We start from the raw sequence: 16,334 nt of genomic DNA, 5'->3' as shown, positions 1-16,334 counted from the left end.
CCCCGTCTGGAACCCAGAATTCAGCCCTGAGTACGGTGCTTGCGCGGCTGGCAGAAACTGCAGCGCTGTAACCCTGCGTCTCTATCCCAGCGCACACTGCAGACTTTCGCCGCGGGGCGATTTGCTGAATAAGCAGTTACCCTCCGTGCGACAAACCTCTCGCGTTTGAGTCCCCGTAGCCGATCCTCGTGCGATGGAAATCCTTCCTCCAGGTTCCGGAGCACCCCACTATTGCTGGAAATTCCTAACAAGATATCCTTTAGCCGTCCTGACTTGTCATACTCCCACACAGTGAAGCAGCACACGGGGGTAATGCACTCCCCTCGCCGCCATCTTCCCCCTTCCCTAAGCAAAGTTTCATTGGAACACAGTTACATATATCTGTTTATGTGTTGTCTATGGGAGTTTTTGCTAAGGCTGTAAAGTGAGTAGTGACATAGACTATCTAAATGACAGAAAATACTTATGAAAATATTTATATCTGGACCTTTAAGAAAAAATATTGCCTTACTTCTTTTCAAGCACTTAGAACAGTACCTGATGCATAATAGGTGCTCAATAAATATTTGTTGGATGGATGCATTTGTTGAATAGAAACAAAGTGATTAGGAAATGAAGCATGCAGACTGGGAGATACATAATATAAAACTTCTTAGATATTTATAGTGGTCTTCCCTCAAAAATTGGGTCACAATTTTATAGCAAACTCTTCAAAATACCTCCCAGTAAATTGGTTGATATATGACAGGTCTAGAAGCAAAACTAACAATTTACCAGAATGATGAAACCCTCCAATTCAGATGATGCCCAGCAACTACTCATCAATTAATATGGGTTTAGAGGAAGAAAAGAAAATACTAGTCCATTTGTACTTGCACAGACATAAAGTGGCACAATGAAAGCTGATTAATGAAGTAGAATATTTTTGCCTATAACTGAAAAATTAGCTCTAACTTAAAATATGACCCAACATGAGAGTCACAATTTATATATTCATATAACAAGCATGTATTGTTTACCTAAACATTTTAGTCATTACTGTTCATTGCACAGTATATCTAAAAAACTAAAGGCACTTCCAATTGTATAGTTTTCCCAAGGTTATACAGCTGTGTATTAAACAGGTCTATCACATTCCATTGCCTATTTTACTTTACTCTAGACAATGGGCATAAAATACCACGTGATGCCTACCTTAAAGCTACTCACAGTATAAAAGGAGGCATGAAAATAAACAATGATAGTGAAATGTGGGTAGTATTTTAATAGATGTATAAAAGCTGCAGGAGAGTACAGAGGATGTTTATACTCTGCTACATGAAAGGGAGGAAGAATGGTAAAAAATTAAAGACAACCATATAAAGGTGATGCTTACCTGAAATATGAAAGAAGGGAGAAGTTTAACAAGTAGGAATGGAAGGAAACACAGTCCATATGAAGACAGCATTATATGCAGTGTCATGGCAGGCAGCAGGAAACATTGCATCCTCAGGGAATGGCGACAGTCTTTCATTGTGGCTCCAACTTACTGTACATACAAGAGGAGTAAAAAGAAACTGGAAGGATGCAAGAAGCCAGTAGTGAAAGACCTGCTTTTGTGGACAATAACTGAAGACTTGTAATTAAGGAAGGCATTTCCCAATTGGAATATGATGACACCAATAAGATTAAAATAATCTGAAGTTGAAAATTGGGAGACTATTTAAAGGGCATTGCAAAAGACCTAGGAAGTATGACTATGAAACAAGAAAAGAGGATATATGCATTGGAGCCAGAAATGACATGACGTGATTGTTTACCGTGCTCTATTGTATTTCATCAGATCAAAAGCCTTGAAGTCATTTTAATAGTGTTATGTTCGGAATATTTATTTTGACATGGTTCTTAATTATATGTTTTAAAAGCTATGTCAGAATGATTAGAGCTTCTATAATTTGATAAATTCAATTTTTGTGGGATAATTTAAAAATATGTGATCTATTAGAATAGAAAATATAAAAAATTAAAATATAAAAATATAAAACTTATTATAATAGAAAAGGAATTATGTTTGTGTTATTAAGGTATTTTCTGAGCAATGCAGTAGCTAAGATTTATAAATCCAAATTCAGCGTGTCCATAATTATAATAAGTGCAATAAAATCTGAACAAATCACATTTATGATGTTGTAAACATCCTGAATGTGGACAGTATTAATAATTTTATTATTGTATGTCAATATCCATATTGCTGTATGCATTCCAAAACCTTGAGTTCTGTGCATGTATGTATGCAGGTATTGAAGGCATACATGTGGACAATTCTCTATGCACGTGCAACTTGAGATGATCCTAAGAGTATTAATCTCACATTATCTTGAAAATGTTAGAATTTGTTTATACCTTTATGAATATGACTCTGTATGTAGTAATCTGTAGTTTACTTTCTGAGATGTATTTTCCCTCCCAACTCTGAAGGAGTGTATGGGGTTTAAACCAAAAGATCACTGTTCTTGATTATGGCTGACTTCTCTGTACTCTGCTTCAGTGCATCTGATCTTTCCATCTTAAAATCACCAGGCAACTCTTTGTTCTGAAACTGGTTGACATAAACCCTTAAGTACAAGCAGTGTGTGTTTCATTGACAATATCACCCTTGTCCCCAGGAGCCTTGTTATCCTCCCTCTTCAACCGTATCTCATTAGTCAGCTCCAATACTTTTTGATCCCTCTTTGTGAATTCAGAAGTCTGAATTTATATGGAGACAATAAATTCCCTGTGCAGTCGAATAGTCTCAGAGAAAGGCAAGAGATATTCCATATCTAATTTGGTCTGTATGTCTCAGCCAGAGTTTCTTCTCAGCTTTAATGGGATCATGCATGTGCATAATACTCTGTGCTTGTTCATGTATATGCACATGCATGTGTATGGAGTCTGGTATGCCTGTTACATCTTATATAATCTTTAGTTCCCTTACCACAATTTTTCCAAGTCAGAGCTGAATTCAAAGCAGCATTCACCAATGTGTTTTGATTTTAGATCTGGGAATACTGTATTATAAATGTTATCTCCTTGAAAAAAAAGGTATAAGATACCAAATGCTATCATTAGTGTGTGTGTGTGTGTGTGTGTGTGTGTATGTGTATTCTAGCCTTATAATTGCTTTTGAAAGATTGATACTTCATTTTCTTCATGAGATTCACAGCAACAAAACCAAGCATTGTTCTTGGGCATAAACTTAGGGCTGGGGCAAGTGCAGAGGTTCCTTGAGGACAGGAGAGAATGTCAGGTTTTAGTCACTCATTCTAGCATTTTAGCTGCTAAATCAGAACTGATTCAGCAAAATGTGCTTAAAAAAATCTGTTAAGTAATGAGTATGAAGAAGTTGAGAAGATAATAAAGATAGAGGCAGGTAGCTTTCGCTGTCACGAGGGGCAGGCAGTGTTCTAAGTATGTGTGAATGTATGTCAGAGCAGCTCTGTGAGACAGACTGTAATTGTCCCCTCTGTGCAGATGAGGAAGTTGTGGTTTACACAAGTGATACCTCCCTAAGGTTAAAGGGCTGCTTCTGGCAGAAAAATGTGCAATCTTAGAGTGGGAGGATGGTGAGAATGGTGCTTACACTATCTACCTTAGCATCCTCATTTTTAAAAATTTCAGTTACTCAAAGAAAAAAAGGCATTACCAACAAGAAAAGCAGTAATCACACACACACACACACACAAAAATTGAAAAGAAAAAGAAAACCTTCATTTGGAGTGCTTTAAATTTGGTCTCCATTGAATATTCATTTCTATTTGGCTTCAAACTTCATTTCTATTCTCTGAGTTTGATTTTTTTAAATGCGCATTTTAATGTTTTCATTTGTTCAGAGGTTAGCAGGTTGTTTGCTTACTGAAATACTCTAATGTGCAGAACTAGAGATTTAACAAATTTCTTTACATTTTATTTACTAATACTCAAATTTCTAATTAAAATATCTTATGAGGCAGTATTAATGGGAGAAACTGTATTATGCCCTTCAGGTATTTACTCTAACACTCCTGATTTATATTTACAAATTAGGTAACATTCACAAATTTAAAATGAAAATATTTCAACTGATTATAAGAGAATTTTAAGATGTTGACAGCTTTAAAATAGGAGGATGGGCAGAAGGAAGGTGAATTTATAGAAAATAAACAGTACGACATTCACATTGCTGTACGTGAAAAAATGTGTTTTTGTTAAAGGAAAAGAAAACAGACAACACTAAAATACTATGCTGACATGTAAAAAAAGCTTTTGTGTATGCAACACATTTACAGGAGATGTGCACTTTGCAATTTTTTAATCCAGCTAAGAAAGGAACTGTAATAAAATGTGTTCACAATTGTGTTCACTGATTCAAAATCCATTCATAATTTCATTGAAATTCACCGGTATTTGACTTTCACACCAATCTCTTAGGATCCTTCATATAGTCATGTTCCTTTTTATTTTTTAAGATAAAAAGCACAGTAGAAGCACCAGAGGTTAAATGATGTAAGTGACATATTGTGCCAGTGACAGAGACTTGTGGCAACCAAGCTTACTAATAACGTATTTGGTCTTGATAAGATTAGGTACAGAAAAACTTAGAATGCTTGAAGAATAAAACAAAATTTTTACCTTGCCTCCTATTCTAAGAACATTTTTTATGCAAATTCCACCCCAAAATCTTACAGGTAATTTTCGTTTTATTTAAGGTGACATGAAATCCTTCAATTAATAGACATGATATTAGATGCTAATATCTTCTATTTCGTTTGCATTATTCTTATTGCCTTTAATAATGAAATGGATTTTTTTTTTTCTGAGCTCCTCCTATGTGCTCTACAATTTGCAGATTTCATTAGAGCTGAACAGCTGTGTTCTGGGCATTGGCCAGGTGCTCAGTCTACGGGAAACTAAAGAAATAGGGAGCAAGGCCAGTAATCTCAGCCATACAGTGGTTAGAGAATTGACAAGGACAAGAGCCTTTTAATATTTGTACCAAATTAACCGTAGGAATAAGGCTTATCTCCTCATCAAGGTGCCCACGTGCCCAGAGCCTTCTGTTCTTCTGTCCTCATTGGGAGGTGGCTTCCGGTGCCTGAGACATGATTAGAGAGATTAGATTTGTTCTTCCCATCTCCCTGTGCCTTATTAATCTTTCATTTACCCTGGGATTAGATGAGATTCCATTAGCCAAATCCACTGAAAAGATTCACTCATTTTAATATTTATGCACACTGTCTAGTCCTTAAAGTGGATTCTTTTTGTCTGTGCACTTAATTGGATCAGTGGGTTGCTTCTTATTAACATTTTTCTTTTTAGAGATTAGGATTGATGAATAAAATTAGTGACATCTGGCTCAGCTCAGCTGTTAAATGCAACACTTTTAATGACCATCTTATTTACTATGATATGGAATGAACTTTTGCTGTAAAGATAAAAGGTATAATTTTATTTTAGAAATTGAATTAATACTGTTGAATCTAAAGCAAAAAATGCTATAAAGTTCTAATATTCTGACTGTCCAAATGTAAAAGTAGTGGAAGGGAATACATTTCATTGTTTTAAAAACTAATTTTGAAATTCTTACTTGCTTGTTTAGCTAAGGTTTTAAGTTAAGATTTAGGTAAGGTGTTAGATTTTCTAAAGTGGAAATTTGTTCAACGCCAAGAGTGCCAAAATGTAGCTTGAAAGCCAGACATAATTTATATTATGAAATACTATTATTTTAAAATATATCAGCTTTCACTTTGAAGGCTTGTTACTGTGGCCTTTATTGACATTGTTCATTGATAATCTGCTTTTTTTCCTAAATGATCCAATTGTGTTTATAGTTGTATTTGAGCAATTTCTCAAGCTGGGCACTACTGACATTTTAGGCTGAATAATCTTTGTTCTGGGATCTGACTTTTGTGTTATTGGTTGTTTAGAGCATCCCTGGCATCTGCCCTCTACACACCAATGGCATCCCACTAGTACTGGTTGTGGAGAATTTCTCTAAACGTTGCCATGACTTCCCTGAGAATGGATATTGCTCCCCAGTTGAGAAAAATTATGTTACAGAGGAATATGCAGTATTGCTTTTTAGATTCAAAATTCTAGGTATCAGAGCTGTATGTAAAATCAGAGTTTAGAAACAGCTCATAAACAGTGGGGATTTTGGAATCTGATAAACACAGTTTCTGTAGTTCTCACTGTGTGATATTTGAATAACCTTTTGAGGATTTACTTTTTTAATCAAAAGTGGTAATACTACTATTATATTCAAAGTGTTATTCTAAAAGTTGAATGAGATAATGCATATAAAATGGTAATTCGGTAAGTATTTAATATTATGCTCACTTTATTTCTTACTAGTAGCAATAATTTAAATAACATATGCTAATTTTTATAAAAACAGAGTAGTATTATTAGTTAAGTGAAACTAGTGTAGTAAGTGCTGTGCCCAGTTTTCTTGTTTTACTTATTTTACTTTATATTAGGCATTGTTAAACAAAATGAATTTTGGTATCCAGTTCCATAGCTTTAATAGGTACGATTTTAATAAAAGTTTTATCAAAGTTATTTACATTTTAAATAAATTACAACAAATATATTTTTCTCTAGAATTTCATTAGAAAGCTGTAGTTAAGGGTACAAAATTTGTTATGTAAAATGAGTGATTCAAGTGAGACCTAAGGTATGGCAGATTGAAGATAGTTAATACTCTATTAATAATACTCTATTATATATTTACAGTTTACTAACAGAATAGATTTTAAATCTCCTCAATATACACAAACAAATACACACAGTGTTAGCTGCTTAGAGGTAATAGATAAGGTAATTAGCTTGTGATAATTATTCCACAATATATACGTATATGAAAACATCAAGTTTTACATTTTAATATGTCAATATGAAATAATTTATGTCATTGATATTTCAATAAAACTTAAAAATAGAAAGCTGTTGTGGACAGTATGTATGATGTTGAGGTTTTTCAAACTGCCATATAGTACCTTCAGTGCATAGTGAGGACTTGAACCCTGAATAAATCAACAGAATACATTCAGCCAATTCAAACTTCAAAGGGAGGAATAATGCATCTTTTTTTTTTTTTTGGTTGAAGTTTGCAGAAGAAAATTAAATTCAGAGCTTCTCAATGATTCTGTATTCCATGTCACAAACAAGGCATGGATAGAAGAGTCACGTACTTTTGGAAGAACTAAAAGAAAATGTAAGGTACTTCTTTTGTGCTGTTACAAATTGGATTTCTCTTTCTTCCCTTGAGAAGCCAGACTGAACAATAAATACTCTTAAAGGAGGATTGCTGAACACCAAGGCCATGTGTTTGAAAGCCAAGTAGATGAAGAAAAGAGCTGTATGCTTGGCATTTTGAATCAATTATCAGTGAAATCCTATGATGCCATTCAGAATAGAGGCCCTTAAGTCAAGGTTTGCTTTCTAAGTATTCTCTGCTTTTAGTAGGTTTGGCCTTGAGCATTATAAAAGACTTAATTTTTTTTTTTTGCAAAATACAACTTTCTAACAGATAAAGATATTCATTTTATAAAAGGTAACAGAAAATGAGTACTAATTTTACTCTTAATATAGTCATAAGATACTTAGCTAAGTTGATTGGTGTTGGTAGGTTCAGGCTAGGTTTTCATTGATTGTTTAGTCTTCTGTAGTAAAAAAGACACTCATACTTCTAATATCAGTTCAAACAAGTTTGTGGGTGTAAAACATTACTATTTGTCTAGGATGAGGATGAAAAAAGCAGATATAATATACAGTGTGTTTGTGTATATATATATACAATGTCATATACAAGATACTATTGAAAATATCAAATACAAGGTAATTTCAAATAATCCTCAACAATTCATAGATAATGAGCCAGAAATAGAATCAACATTATTAAATATATCTGTCCTAGTAAAAGAGGGTGTTTTATTTGTGGACAAGAAATATTTGAAATTATTTAAAAAATAATTTATTTGGGGTTTCTTAAATTTTACAACTTTTAACTAACACACTTGGATTTTTCCCCAGTTTTAACCAGAATCACTTTAAAAAAATCTTCCTATATAAAACCTATTTACAAATTTAGAGAGGAAGAAGGGGAGGGATTGGTTGTATGTGTACAGACATAACGAAATTGCAGGGACAACAGTTCACCTCCAGGGAAGGACAAACGAGCTTTAGCATGGACAATGTTGTGTTTTAGCTTTTCATTCCATCATCTGCTGAGTATTCAGTGATCTCAGCACTGCTTTATCTTGAGCATGCTTGTACCTCAGAGACAGAAATGTCAGCTTCCTTAGAAATTCTGGTTGAGTTCTTTAATTTTGTAGTATTTAAGAAAAGTCTGTTAATTTCAGGTTGTGAAAATCATATGTGTATATTTTTTCAAGTTAACTCATAATCTGGTTTAAGAAAATGCAACTAAGTAACCAAGGGTCCAAAATAAGATCATTTTGCTTGTTTATTTGTTTGATAATTTATATATTTTTTGACACTTTTAGCTGCTTTCCGTAATCTGAGGAAATGTGTTTCTTTGATTAAAGACTGCAGAGCATACTCTCTCCCTTGTTTACATCCCTGTGTCAGTGCCTAATACTTAATAATTGTTAAGCTATCAAATGAAATTAAGAAAAAATCAGTAGCCTTGTAAACAAATAAAACTTTATTAAAAATAATGAGATGCCAGTTTGTTGCTTGATGTGAATTAAAAAGACAAGGAAATTGAAGAGATAGAAGAGATGGGGATTAATGAAGTCTATTTGTATTATAAATAAATACTATTTGTGTGGTAGAATAATGTGACTTGTAATAACAAGTCATGAATGTTAAAAAGTTATGATTTCTGTCTTCCTAAGATGTTTTGTATATTAAAATAAATATTCATGAATAGGGAGTATCAGTTCAGGTTATCTATGTGAATGTAAATTTTCTTATAACTGGCCACTTAGTGTTCATTGGATCATGCTCTTGAATATGAATTCTCCAGTATCTCAGATGCACTGTGGATCTGACTCAGCTCATGAATATTCACACACACACAACTTATCTTTCTGAAAGTAATCACATCCACAAAGATGAAAATCTTGTTAGTTTTCAATAATGAGAACCACATCAGGATGCTGGTCCCAGAACAATGTTACAATTCCCTTGTTTTTGCTGTTTCCTTTCTTTCATTTTTGTAAATGACACAAACTTTAAAATATAAACACATATGCTATGCATCTTTCTTGACAAAAGATCTTTTTTTCTTTTACCTTTGTAAAAGCTTGTGCATGATTTAACTGATTGCTTTGTTGGCTTTATTTTCTCTGGATGTAGGAAAGAATAAAGTAAAACAATGTCTCCCGTCCTTATCCTCAGCACATTTCCACTATTGAGGCTTGATTGGAGTTTCTAAATGCAGCATGGCCCAACCTGCTAACCTGCTGGAAGAATAATACATATTTTACATATAAAGACATGACCTTATATATGTGATCTTTTGTGTACAGGGAAAATTATATTCTATGCCAACTAAACTTTTAATATGTTAGTATGCTATGATCCCAGAGACCCATAATTATAAATTATATAGTATTTTCACTCACATCCCACATTCAAATGACTTTCATTGTAATGCATGATATACTTATAATACCTATCCAAGATTACTGAGAAGTTATTAAATAGGCATCAAAAGATGCCTGGTCCTTATTAGCCCCATATTATAATTAATTGAATAACCAGGAAAATAAAGGAGAAATCAAAACTATTGTTTATAAAGTTAGTAATAAAGTAACAACTAGTTCATATTTTCTAATAGTGATGTGGTCAAACCTCTGAATGACATTTTCCTTTATAAAACTCTATGCCTTTTTGTTGTTTTGTAACTACAGTTAATAAGCAGTGTTCAATGAAAAAAAAAATTTTAACTCTGAAGGCTAATTTATGTTAGTATACCACAAGGCACCATCAGTAGTGAAGGGCTGAGGTCTTTAAACTGCAGAAGAACTTTGTAGGTGTCTTCCAACTTGTCTTGAGGATTAGAAGGAATATCACCTAGCCCTTCTGTTTTCTTTCTCAAGTGGGTAGAGCAGGGTAGTGCTCAGCCAAGAGCAGTGTTGCTTCCAGGGGTGATTTGACCACATCTGGAAGCCCTTTTGTTTGTCTCTTCAGAGAATGGTGCTTCTATCCTATAGGCAGTGGCAAGAGATGCTGCTAAACATTCTACAGTGCATGAGTCACGCCTACAACAGAGATATCCAGTGTTAATGTCAGCAGGACCACTTCATATCACATTTTAACTGAAGAAATAATTCTGTCTAAAACTTAAGATAACCACTGATTTAGAAAAGTTTTACAGTAAAGCAATGAGAATGTGTAATATTTGTAAATAAATGAAGTCAGATTCAGTTTTTAATTATAAGTTTAAAAATCTATTTATTTATTTATTTATTTTGTAGCAACAATAGTGTTAAATGAACTCAACTGGACAAGTGCCTTAGATGAAGTTTTCAAAAAAAATCGGGAGGAAGACCCTTCATTGCTGTGGCAGGTGTTTGGCAGTGCTACAGGCCTGGCCCGATATTATCCAGGTAAGTGCTTAGTGATTCAGTCAGATGAAATTGTAAGTATCTCCTTCAACATTTCTTGTGAACACTGTTACCTTCTCCTATATTGATATCCCACCAGTTTTATAAAACAACAAAAAAAAATATCTTCACATAGCTCTAAATTGTTTTACATGACTCTAAGTTGATCAAAATCATTTTGAAATGAAGCACCTCTGAGAAATGACTGTAGCACTTGGTACCTGGGCTGGGTCAGGCTGCAGAGAGACCATGAAGAGGTATTCTTATGTCTGTACCTGGCACAGGAGGCTACCATGAATCCTTAAATAAGAGGTAGGAATCCAAATGCTTAGCATAGATCTGTCAGTCACATTAAAGATAATGAATAGACTTTTTAGACACTATTTGAATATCTCTTTCCAGGTTTTTGGTCTACACTTGAAATTTCATAACAATAATGTTAGTATTTGTCTTGAATCAGTGAATTTGTGAATACGAAGAAGAAATAAGATAAAATCACAAGGAAAACAGAGCTCTCTTATGTGTCAGTTTGTATTAATTTTGAAGGCATCTCGAGTACATAATCATATGTACTTGGTGAAGATATGAATGTGTTTTATAAATTAAAATGAAAAATGAACCCCATCTTATAATGTTCTTTATTTTTATAATGGAGGGTAAAAAGAAATAAATGGCACTTCCTATAACAAAATAAAAAATTAATAACTAGTATGTCCTGAGAGCCTTTGAAAACACTTTAAGTAAAATATCTGTTGTTATTTTTAACTTCGTCACCTTTAGAAGAGCTGACAAACACAAAATGCCATTTCTTTCTCCAAGGCATGACTTGAATTATCAGAGAGATACTAGAGAATGTGGTATTCAATGGCCACAATATGACTTTAAATAGAATTATTTTTAAGACATGAGTTTTTAAAAACATGTTTAGCAAATTGAATTATTCATAGTAAATAGTGACAGTAAAAAAGTAACTTAGTAGTAAAAAGGAATGAATAAAAAATTAAACTATATATAAATTTGTATTATGATAAAAATAAATAATAGTATAGACTTAATTCTCAAATTATTTAAAAACGTTATAATGCCTGCATGGTTACAAATGCCAGATCATAGGACTGGTAATAAATCTTTATTTTGGAAATCCAGAGCACCTGGAAAGGCCAAGTTTGTATTAGATATTGAAAAAATGAATTATAATAAAACATTAATGTTAATACTTGATATGGGAAAATTATCACCTAGGTTTTTATCCTAATTGAATTTTCCATTACACAAATAATTTTTTACTCTAGTAAAATACTTCTAAAACTCTTAAGTACTTTTATTAACATGTCAAATACTATATATCACAAGATTGTGAATTTTAGTCTATAAGATCATATCAAGGAAAAAAGCAACAGTACTCATGCACATAATAAACCTGACATAATAATCCTTTAAATTACATTAGGTTTTATAAAGCATTTTCAAGTACAATTTTAAAATATAGGAATTAGATACTTGATGTTCTATCTAATAATACACAAATATGAGAATGTTTTTAATCATAACAGAATTATGTAGTTTTTAAATATTTTAAAAATATTACCTTTGTATAAAATTCCATATATAATAAGTTGAGGGAAAAGGAGGAAAAAGAAAAGTGAGAGAAAATTTGGATAATAATGAAAAAACAAGAGTTTAGGATCACAGAGAAATGGATGATGCAGAGAAAGAGAGACAACAAAGTGTTACTAGAGGGAGAGGCTGAAGAGAGGCAAGAAAGAGTACCTGTGAACATGGGGAGAGAGCCAGAGGTGCAAGGAAAGATAGGTTCTCTAATGAATCCTGCAAGGTGGTAATTTTACAAACAGCAGCTAACTTTCAAACTTACAAATATCATATTCAATAATTCTTTCATTTTAAAAACTAAGTGAGAGATGAAGTCTTTGTTTTTTCTTTTTTTTTTTTTTTTAACCCTAATAGGTATTTTCAAATGTGCTGACATTTGTTCTTTTCATCTTGAGAAGGATCATTAGATGTTTAATTTGGCTGAATCTATGTCGTCCTCTGGGGCATTCGTTGTGAAAGCAATCCTGTGCCCAATATGTAGTTTTTAAGTCAGGGTTTGTCAGATAAATCAACTCACCAGAAGACTGTCAGGCTTGGCTCATTGACTTGCTGGAGGAAGTTTTTAAAATGGCTCTCTTGACTGCTATGGAAAACGTTTCATGCAGTTCCAACTGTTTTAGTGATTCTGTTGCTGAGTTGCTCTTTATGATGATAATGACACAATAGAACCAACCTATTTTATTAAAAGCACTAAGACAATGTTATAATTTTAAAAGCAGAAAAACCTGCTTATACCACATCATATTTTCAGTATACTTAACACTTTAAACATGTTTAAAATACTTTTTTAAATGAAGTTATTTTTTAAAAAAATTTCTTAATAGACAATCCTTCCTTTTCTTATCATTTTGATGTAAGCCAAACTAATGTAAAGTGGCTCGTTCCTGTTTGTCTCTTGATTCAAAGGTTAGAAACACCCTATTAATATCATCTGTTATGTTAATGATGAACAGAATACAGAGTATGCTCCTTAGTTGAATTTTTATATATGAGACTTAGCCTTCCAGGAAGGATGTCCCTATTAGCTGGATAGACCTCCTGAACTTTGAGTTTTAATCATCATATCTGAAAAACAGGGGCCTAAATAACTTCTTGGTTTAACTTCTGGAGGTGTCATGATCAATTAGATAATATGACAAGAAGTACTTTGAAAACGCAATTCAGACATTTCTGCAGCAGTGCTTATCAACTATAATAATTTACCTATATCCAGCCCAGTCTCCATCTAAACCATTAAGAGACATTATCAAGGTTACAAACATTTGAGTTGGAAGCTGACATAGACATATTGAAGGAGATCTAAACATGACAGTGACAACGTAGAGGAGTTGGCCTATCACTTTAGCTGGGTCAGTTTTCCGTAGGGTTGCCAGAAAAAATAATGGATGCCCAGTTAAATTTAAATTTCAGGTAAACAGCAAAGAAATATTTAGTGTAAGTATGTTTTATGCAATATTTGGAACATATTTTTAGGAAAAAGTTTTTTTGTTGTTGTTCATTTTGAAATTTATACCTAACTGGTTGTCATATACTACTTACTTCTAAATCTGTCAAAGCTGTCTACTTCACAAAATTGTTCTGAGGGTCAAACAAAATTTATTTCCTACATTCACTCAAATGCAGAATATTATAATACTCTTTATCTAATTCTGTAAGGTACCCATTTTTATTTTCCCGAGGCTTCTTGCCACAGAGTAATAAAACTAATTTTTTTTTTTTTTTTTTAGAAACTAGTATCCTCTGATTCACAACATTCTAAATATATCCTTGTTCATTAAGATTCCAGTTACTGAACAGCCACATACTGTTGGAGTAAAGCAAACATTTTCCAGAACCAGAGAGCAAGTTTACAAATTCTTCTTTCCACACTAGACGTGGTAGTGACCTTCAGAAGACCATCAGAAGAAAACAAGGAGGACCATCATAGTTGAATTATACAATTATTAGGAGACTAAAAAGCATTAAATATCTTTGTCATCCTATTGCCTGGATATAGGGAACATTTGGGTATGATCAGCTACCCTCATGGTTTTAGTTTATCAGATTATTTAAAACACGTGGAAACACTAGCTTCCAACAAGGAGGTTACTAGAGCTGACAGGATCGGAGCTGATTGTGAGAAGTAGTTTGTTTAGTTAGTAGTGGAAATTTGACTCAGGCATCTCTTTCTGGACTGAACATTTACCTGCTTTCTAAACTCCTGGAAAATAAGCTTTTGAAATCACTGCTCACTCTCCTTTTGCTTCTCCCTTCTTACATTTTTTATCCCCACCCCCTTCTTTCTTTTGTCCCATTTGGAATATAGGTCACTTGTGTGTAATGATAAAAGGAGGGGAAGTTCTTGATTCATCTGAATACTGCCTTCATCATCATTTTATACTTTGGCTAATGCATGTTATGCTTTTGTATGTATTTCTTCACCAGTCACTTGGGATGCTGAGCAAGATGATGTTAACATCATCTGCTGTTTGTCCAGGCCTGTAGCATTTTCTAAGTTCACAGTGCTTGTTCTGCAGGAAGACTAGAGTAACTTGCCCCAGTCACAGAGCTCTTGGCATAGATGAATCTGAATCTTGAAATGATTTCAGAATCCAATAATGCTTACCAGAGGCTGGCAAAGTAGGGGTGAGGAGAAGATAGGGAAAGATTGGTCAAGAGATGCAAAATTACAGTTAGACAGTAGGAATAAATCCTGCTGTACTACAGGAGGGTGACTATAATTTTAAATATTGTGGTGGGTATTTCAGTAACTAGAAGAGAGGATTCTAAATGTTGTCACTAAAAAGAAATGATAAATGTTTGAGGTTTGGGATATGTTAAATACCATTATCTGATCATTATCCAATGTCTACATGTGTCAAAACTTCATCCTGTACCCTAATAATGTATAATTTTGATGTATTAATTAAAAACAAAATTTAAAAAGTAGCTAGAACCCATGTCTAATGATATCTTCATTGACTATAGCTTTTTAGAAAATTAGTTTGATTTATGGGTTCTTTCCTTTGGAGGTCTTAGTTTACATATATTAACTTCAGAGCTGTTAAAACTATTTTCATAGATTTCAACTATGTGAATTCTTATGCATTATCCAAAACTGTAAGTACAAACTACTCATTTCACCTATTAGGGTCTCCTGAAATTGTAACAATTACTGCAGTAATTAGAATTGTAATTAAGAATCGGTGGCTCATTGAAATGCCAATGTAGGCAACACTTACCCTGTTTAGATAATTAGCTGCATTTACAAAGAAAAAAAAATAGAAAAAATCAGTTTTATCTGCCTTATGATATTAATCTTATTGATAATGATTAATAATCTTACATCTAATTACTAATTCATTTTTTCTTTACCTCATTTGTTCATTTTAAAACCATGTGATTACAACTAAAGGTAGCTAATATGTGTTGCATCAGTGTTTAATAGATCTCTGGGTGACATCATTGTTGCTATATCTGTTGAAATAAAATGCAATAGAACCAGTTTGTGAGGTATATGGAGTGACTTTTCTTCCTTGTGGGTAGACAATTTTTCTTAAGTTGTGTAAAATTTTTTGAAAAATAGTTTGATAATACTTTAAGGATCAGATAGCATATGACAAGGGTAGTCCAAAGGGTAATGCTTTTTAGTTTAGTTATTAAAGAAACATTTGATAGATTTCTAACCAATGTAAAGAAAATGGAATAAAGGTGAAGCCTCAGAACTTGTGATATTTGTAAAAATAATGCCTTCAAGGATTCATTATCTTTAAAAATTCCCATCTAGTTTTTACCTGGATATCTGTGAGTAGACACATTATTTAACCTTAGATGCATTAACTTTAGATATATTTAACATATTTGTGGATCACTGTACAAATAAAGCTTAAATTGAAGTGACTATTACTTTTTTTTAGAGAGAGAGAGAGAGAGAGAGAGAGAATTTTAATATATATTTTTTTAATTTTCGGCAGACACAACATCTTTATTTGTATGTGGTGCTGAGGATCCAACCTAGGCCGCACGCATGCCAGGCGAGCGTGCTACCGCTTGAGCCACATCCGCAGCCCCAACTATTACTTTTTAAAACCAATAATTTTTCCCTTTCCCCTCACTTCCTCTTGTATGTAATTTTGTATAACCCTGAGGGTCTCCTTCCATGACAGTAGA

General features: G+C 33.1%; 1 protein-coding gene across 9 annotated transcripts in view; it reads left to right on the top strand.

Moving 5' to 3' along the window:
* The window catches only part of Cacna2d1 (calcium voltage-gated channel auxiliary subunit alpha2delta 1), a 444,702-nt gene that overhangs the window by 304,684 nt on the left and 123,684 nt on the right, over positions 1-16,334 (top strand). For all 9 annotated transcript variants that reach the window (XM_048786232.1, XM_048786240.1, XM_048786238.1 and 6 more), the window contains exon 7: positions 10,446-10,577. In XM_048786232.1, the coding sequence (XP_048642189.1) occupies positions 10,446-10,577 (132 nt within the window). The remainder of the gene's footprint in view (positions 1-10,445; positions 10,578-16,334) is intronic.

Source organism: Marmota marmota, unplaced genomic scaffold (genome assembly GCF_001458135.2).
Source record: "Marmota marmota marmota unplaced genomic scaffold, marMar, whole genome shotgun sequence".
NCBI lineage: Eukaryota > Metazoa > Chordata > Mammalia > Rodentia > Sciuridae > Marmota > Marmota marmota.
This window is presented reverse-complemented; position numbering and strand designations above follow the sequence as displayed.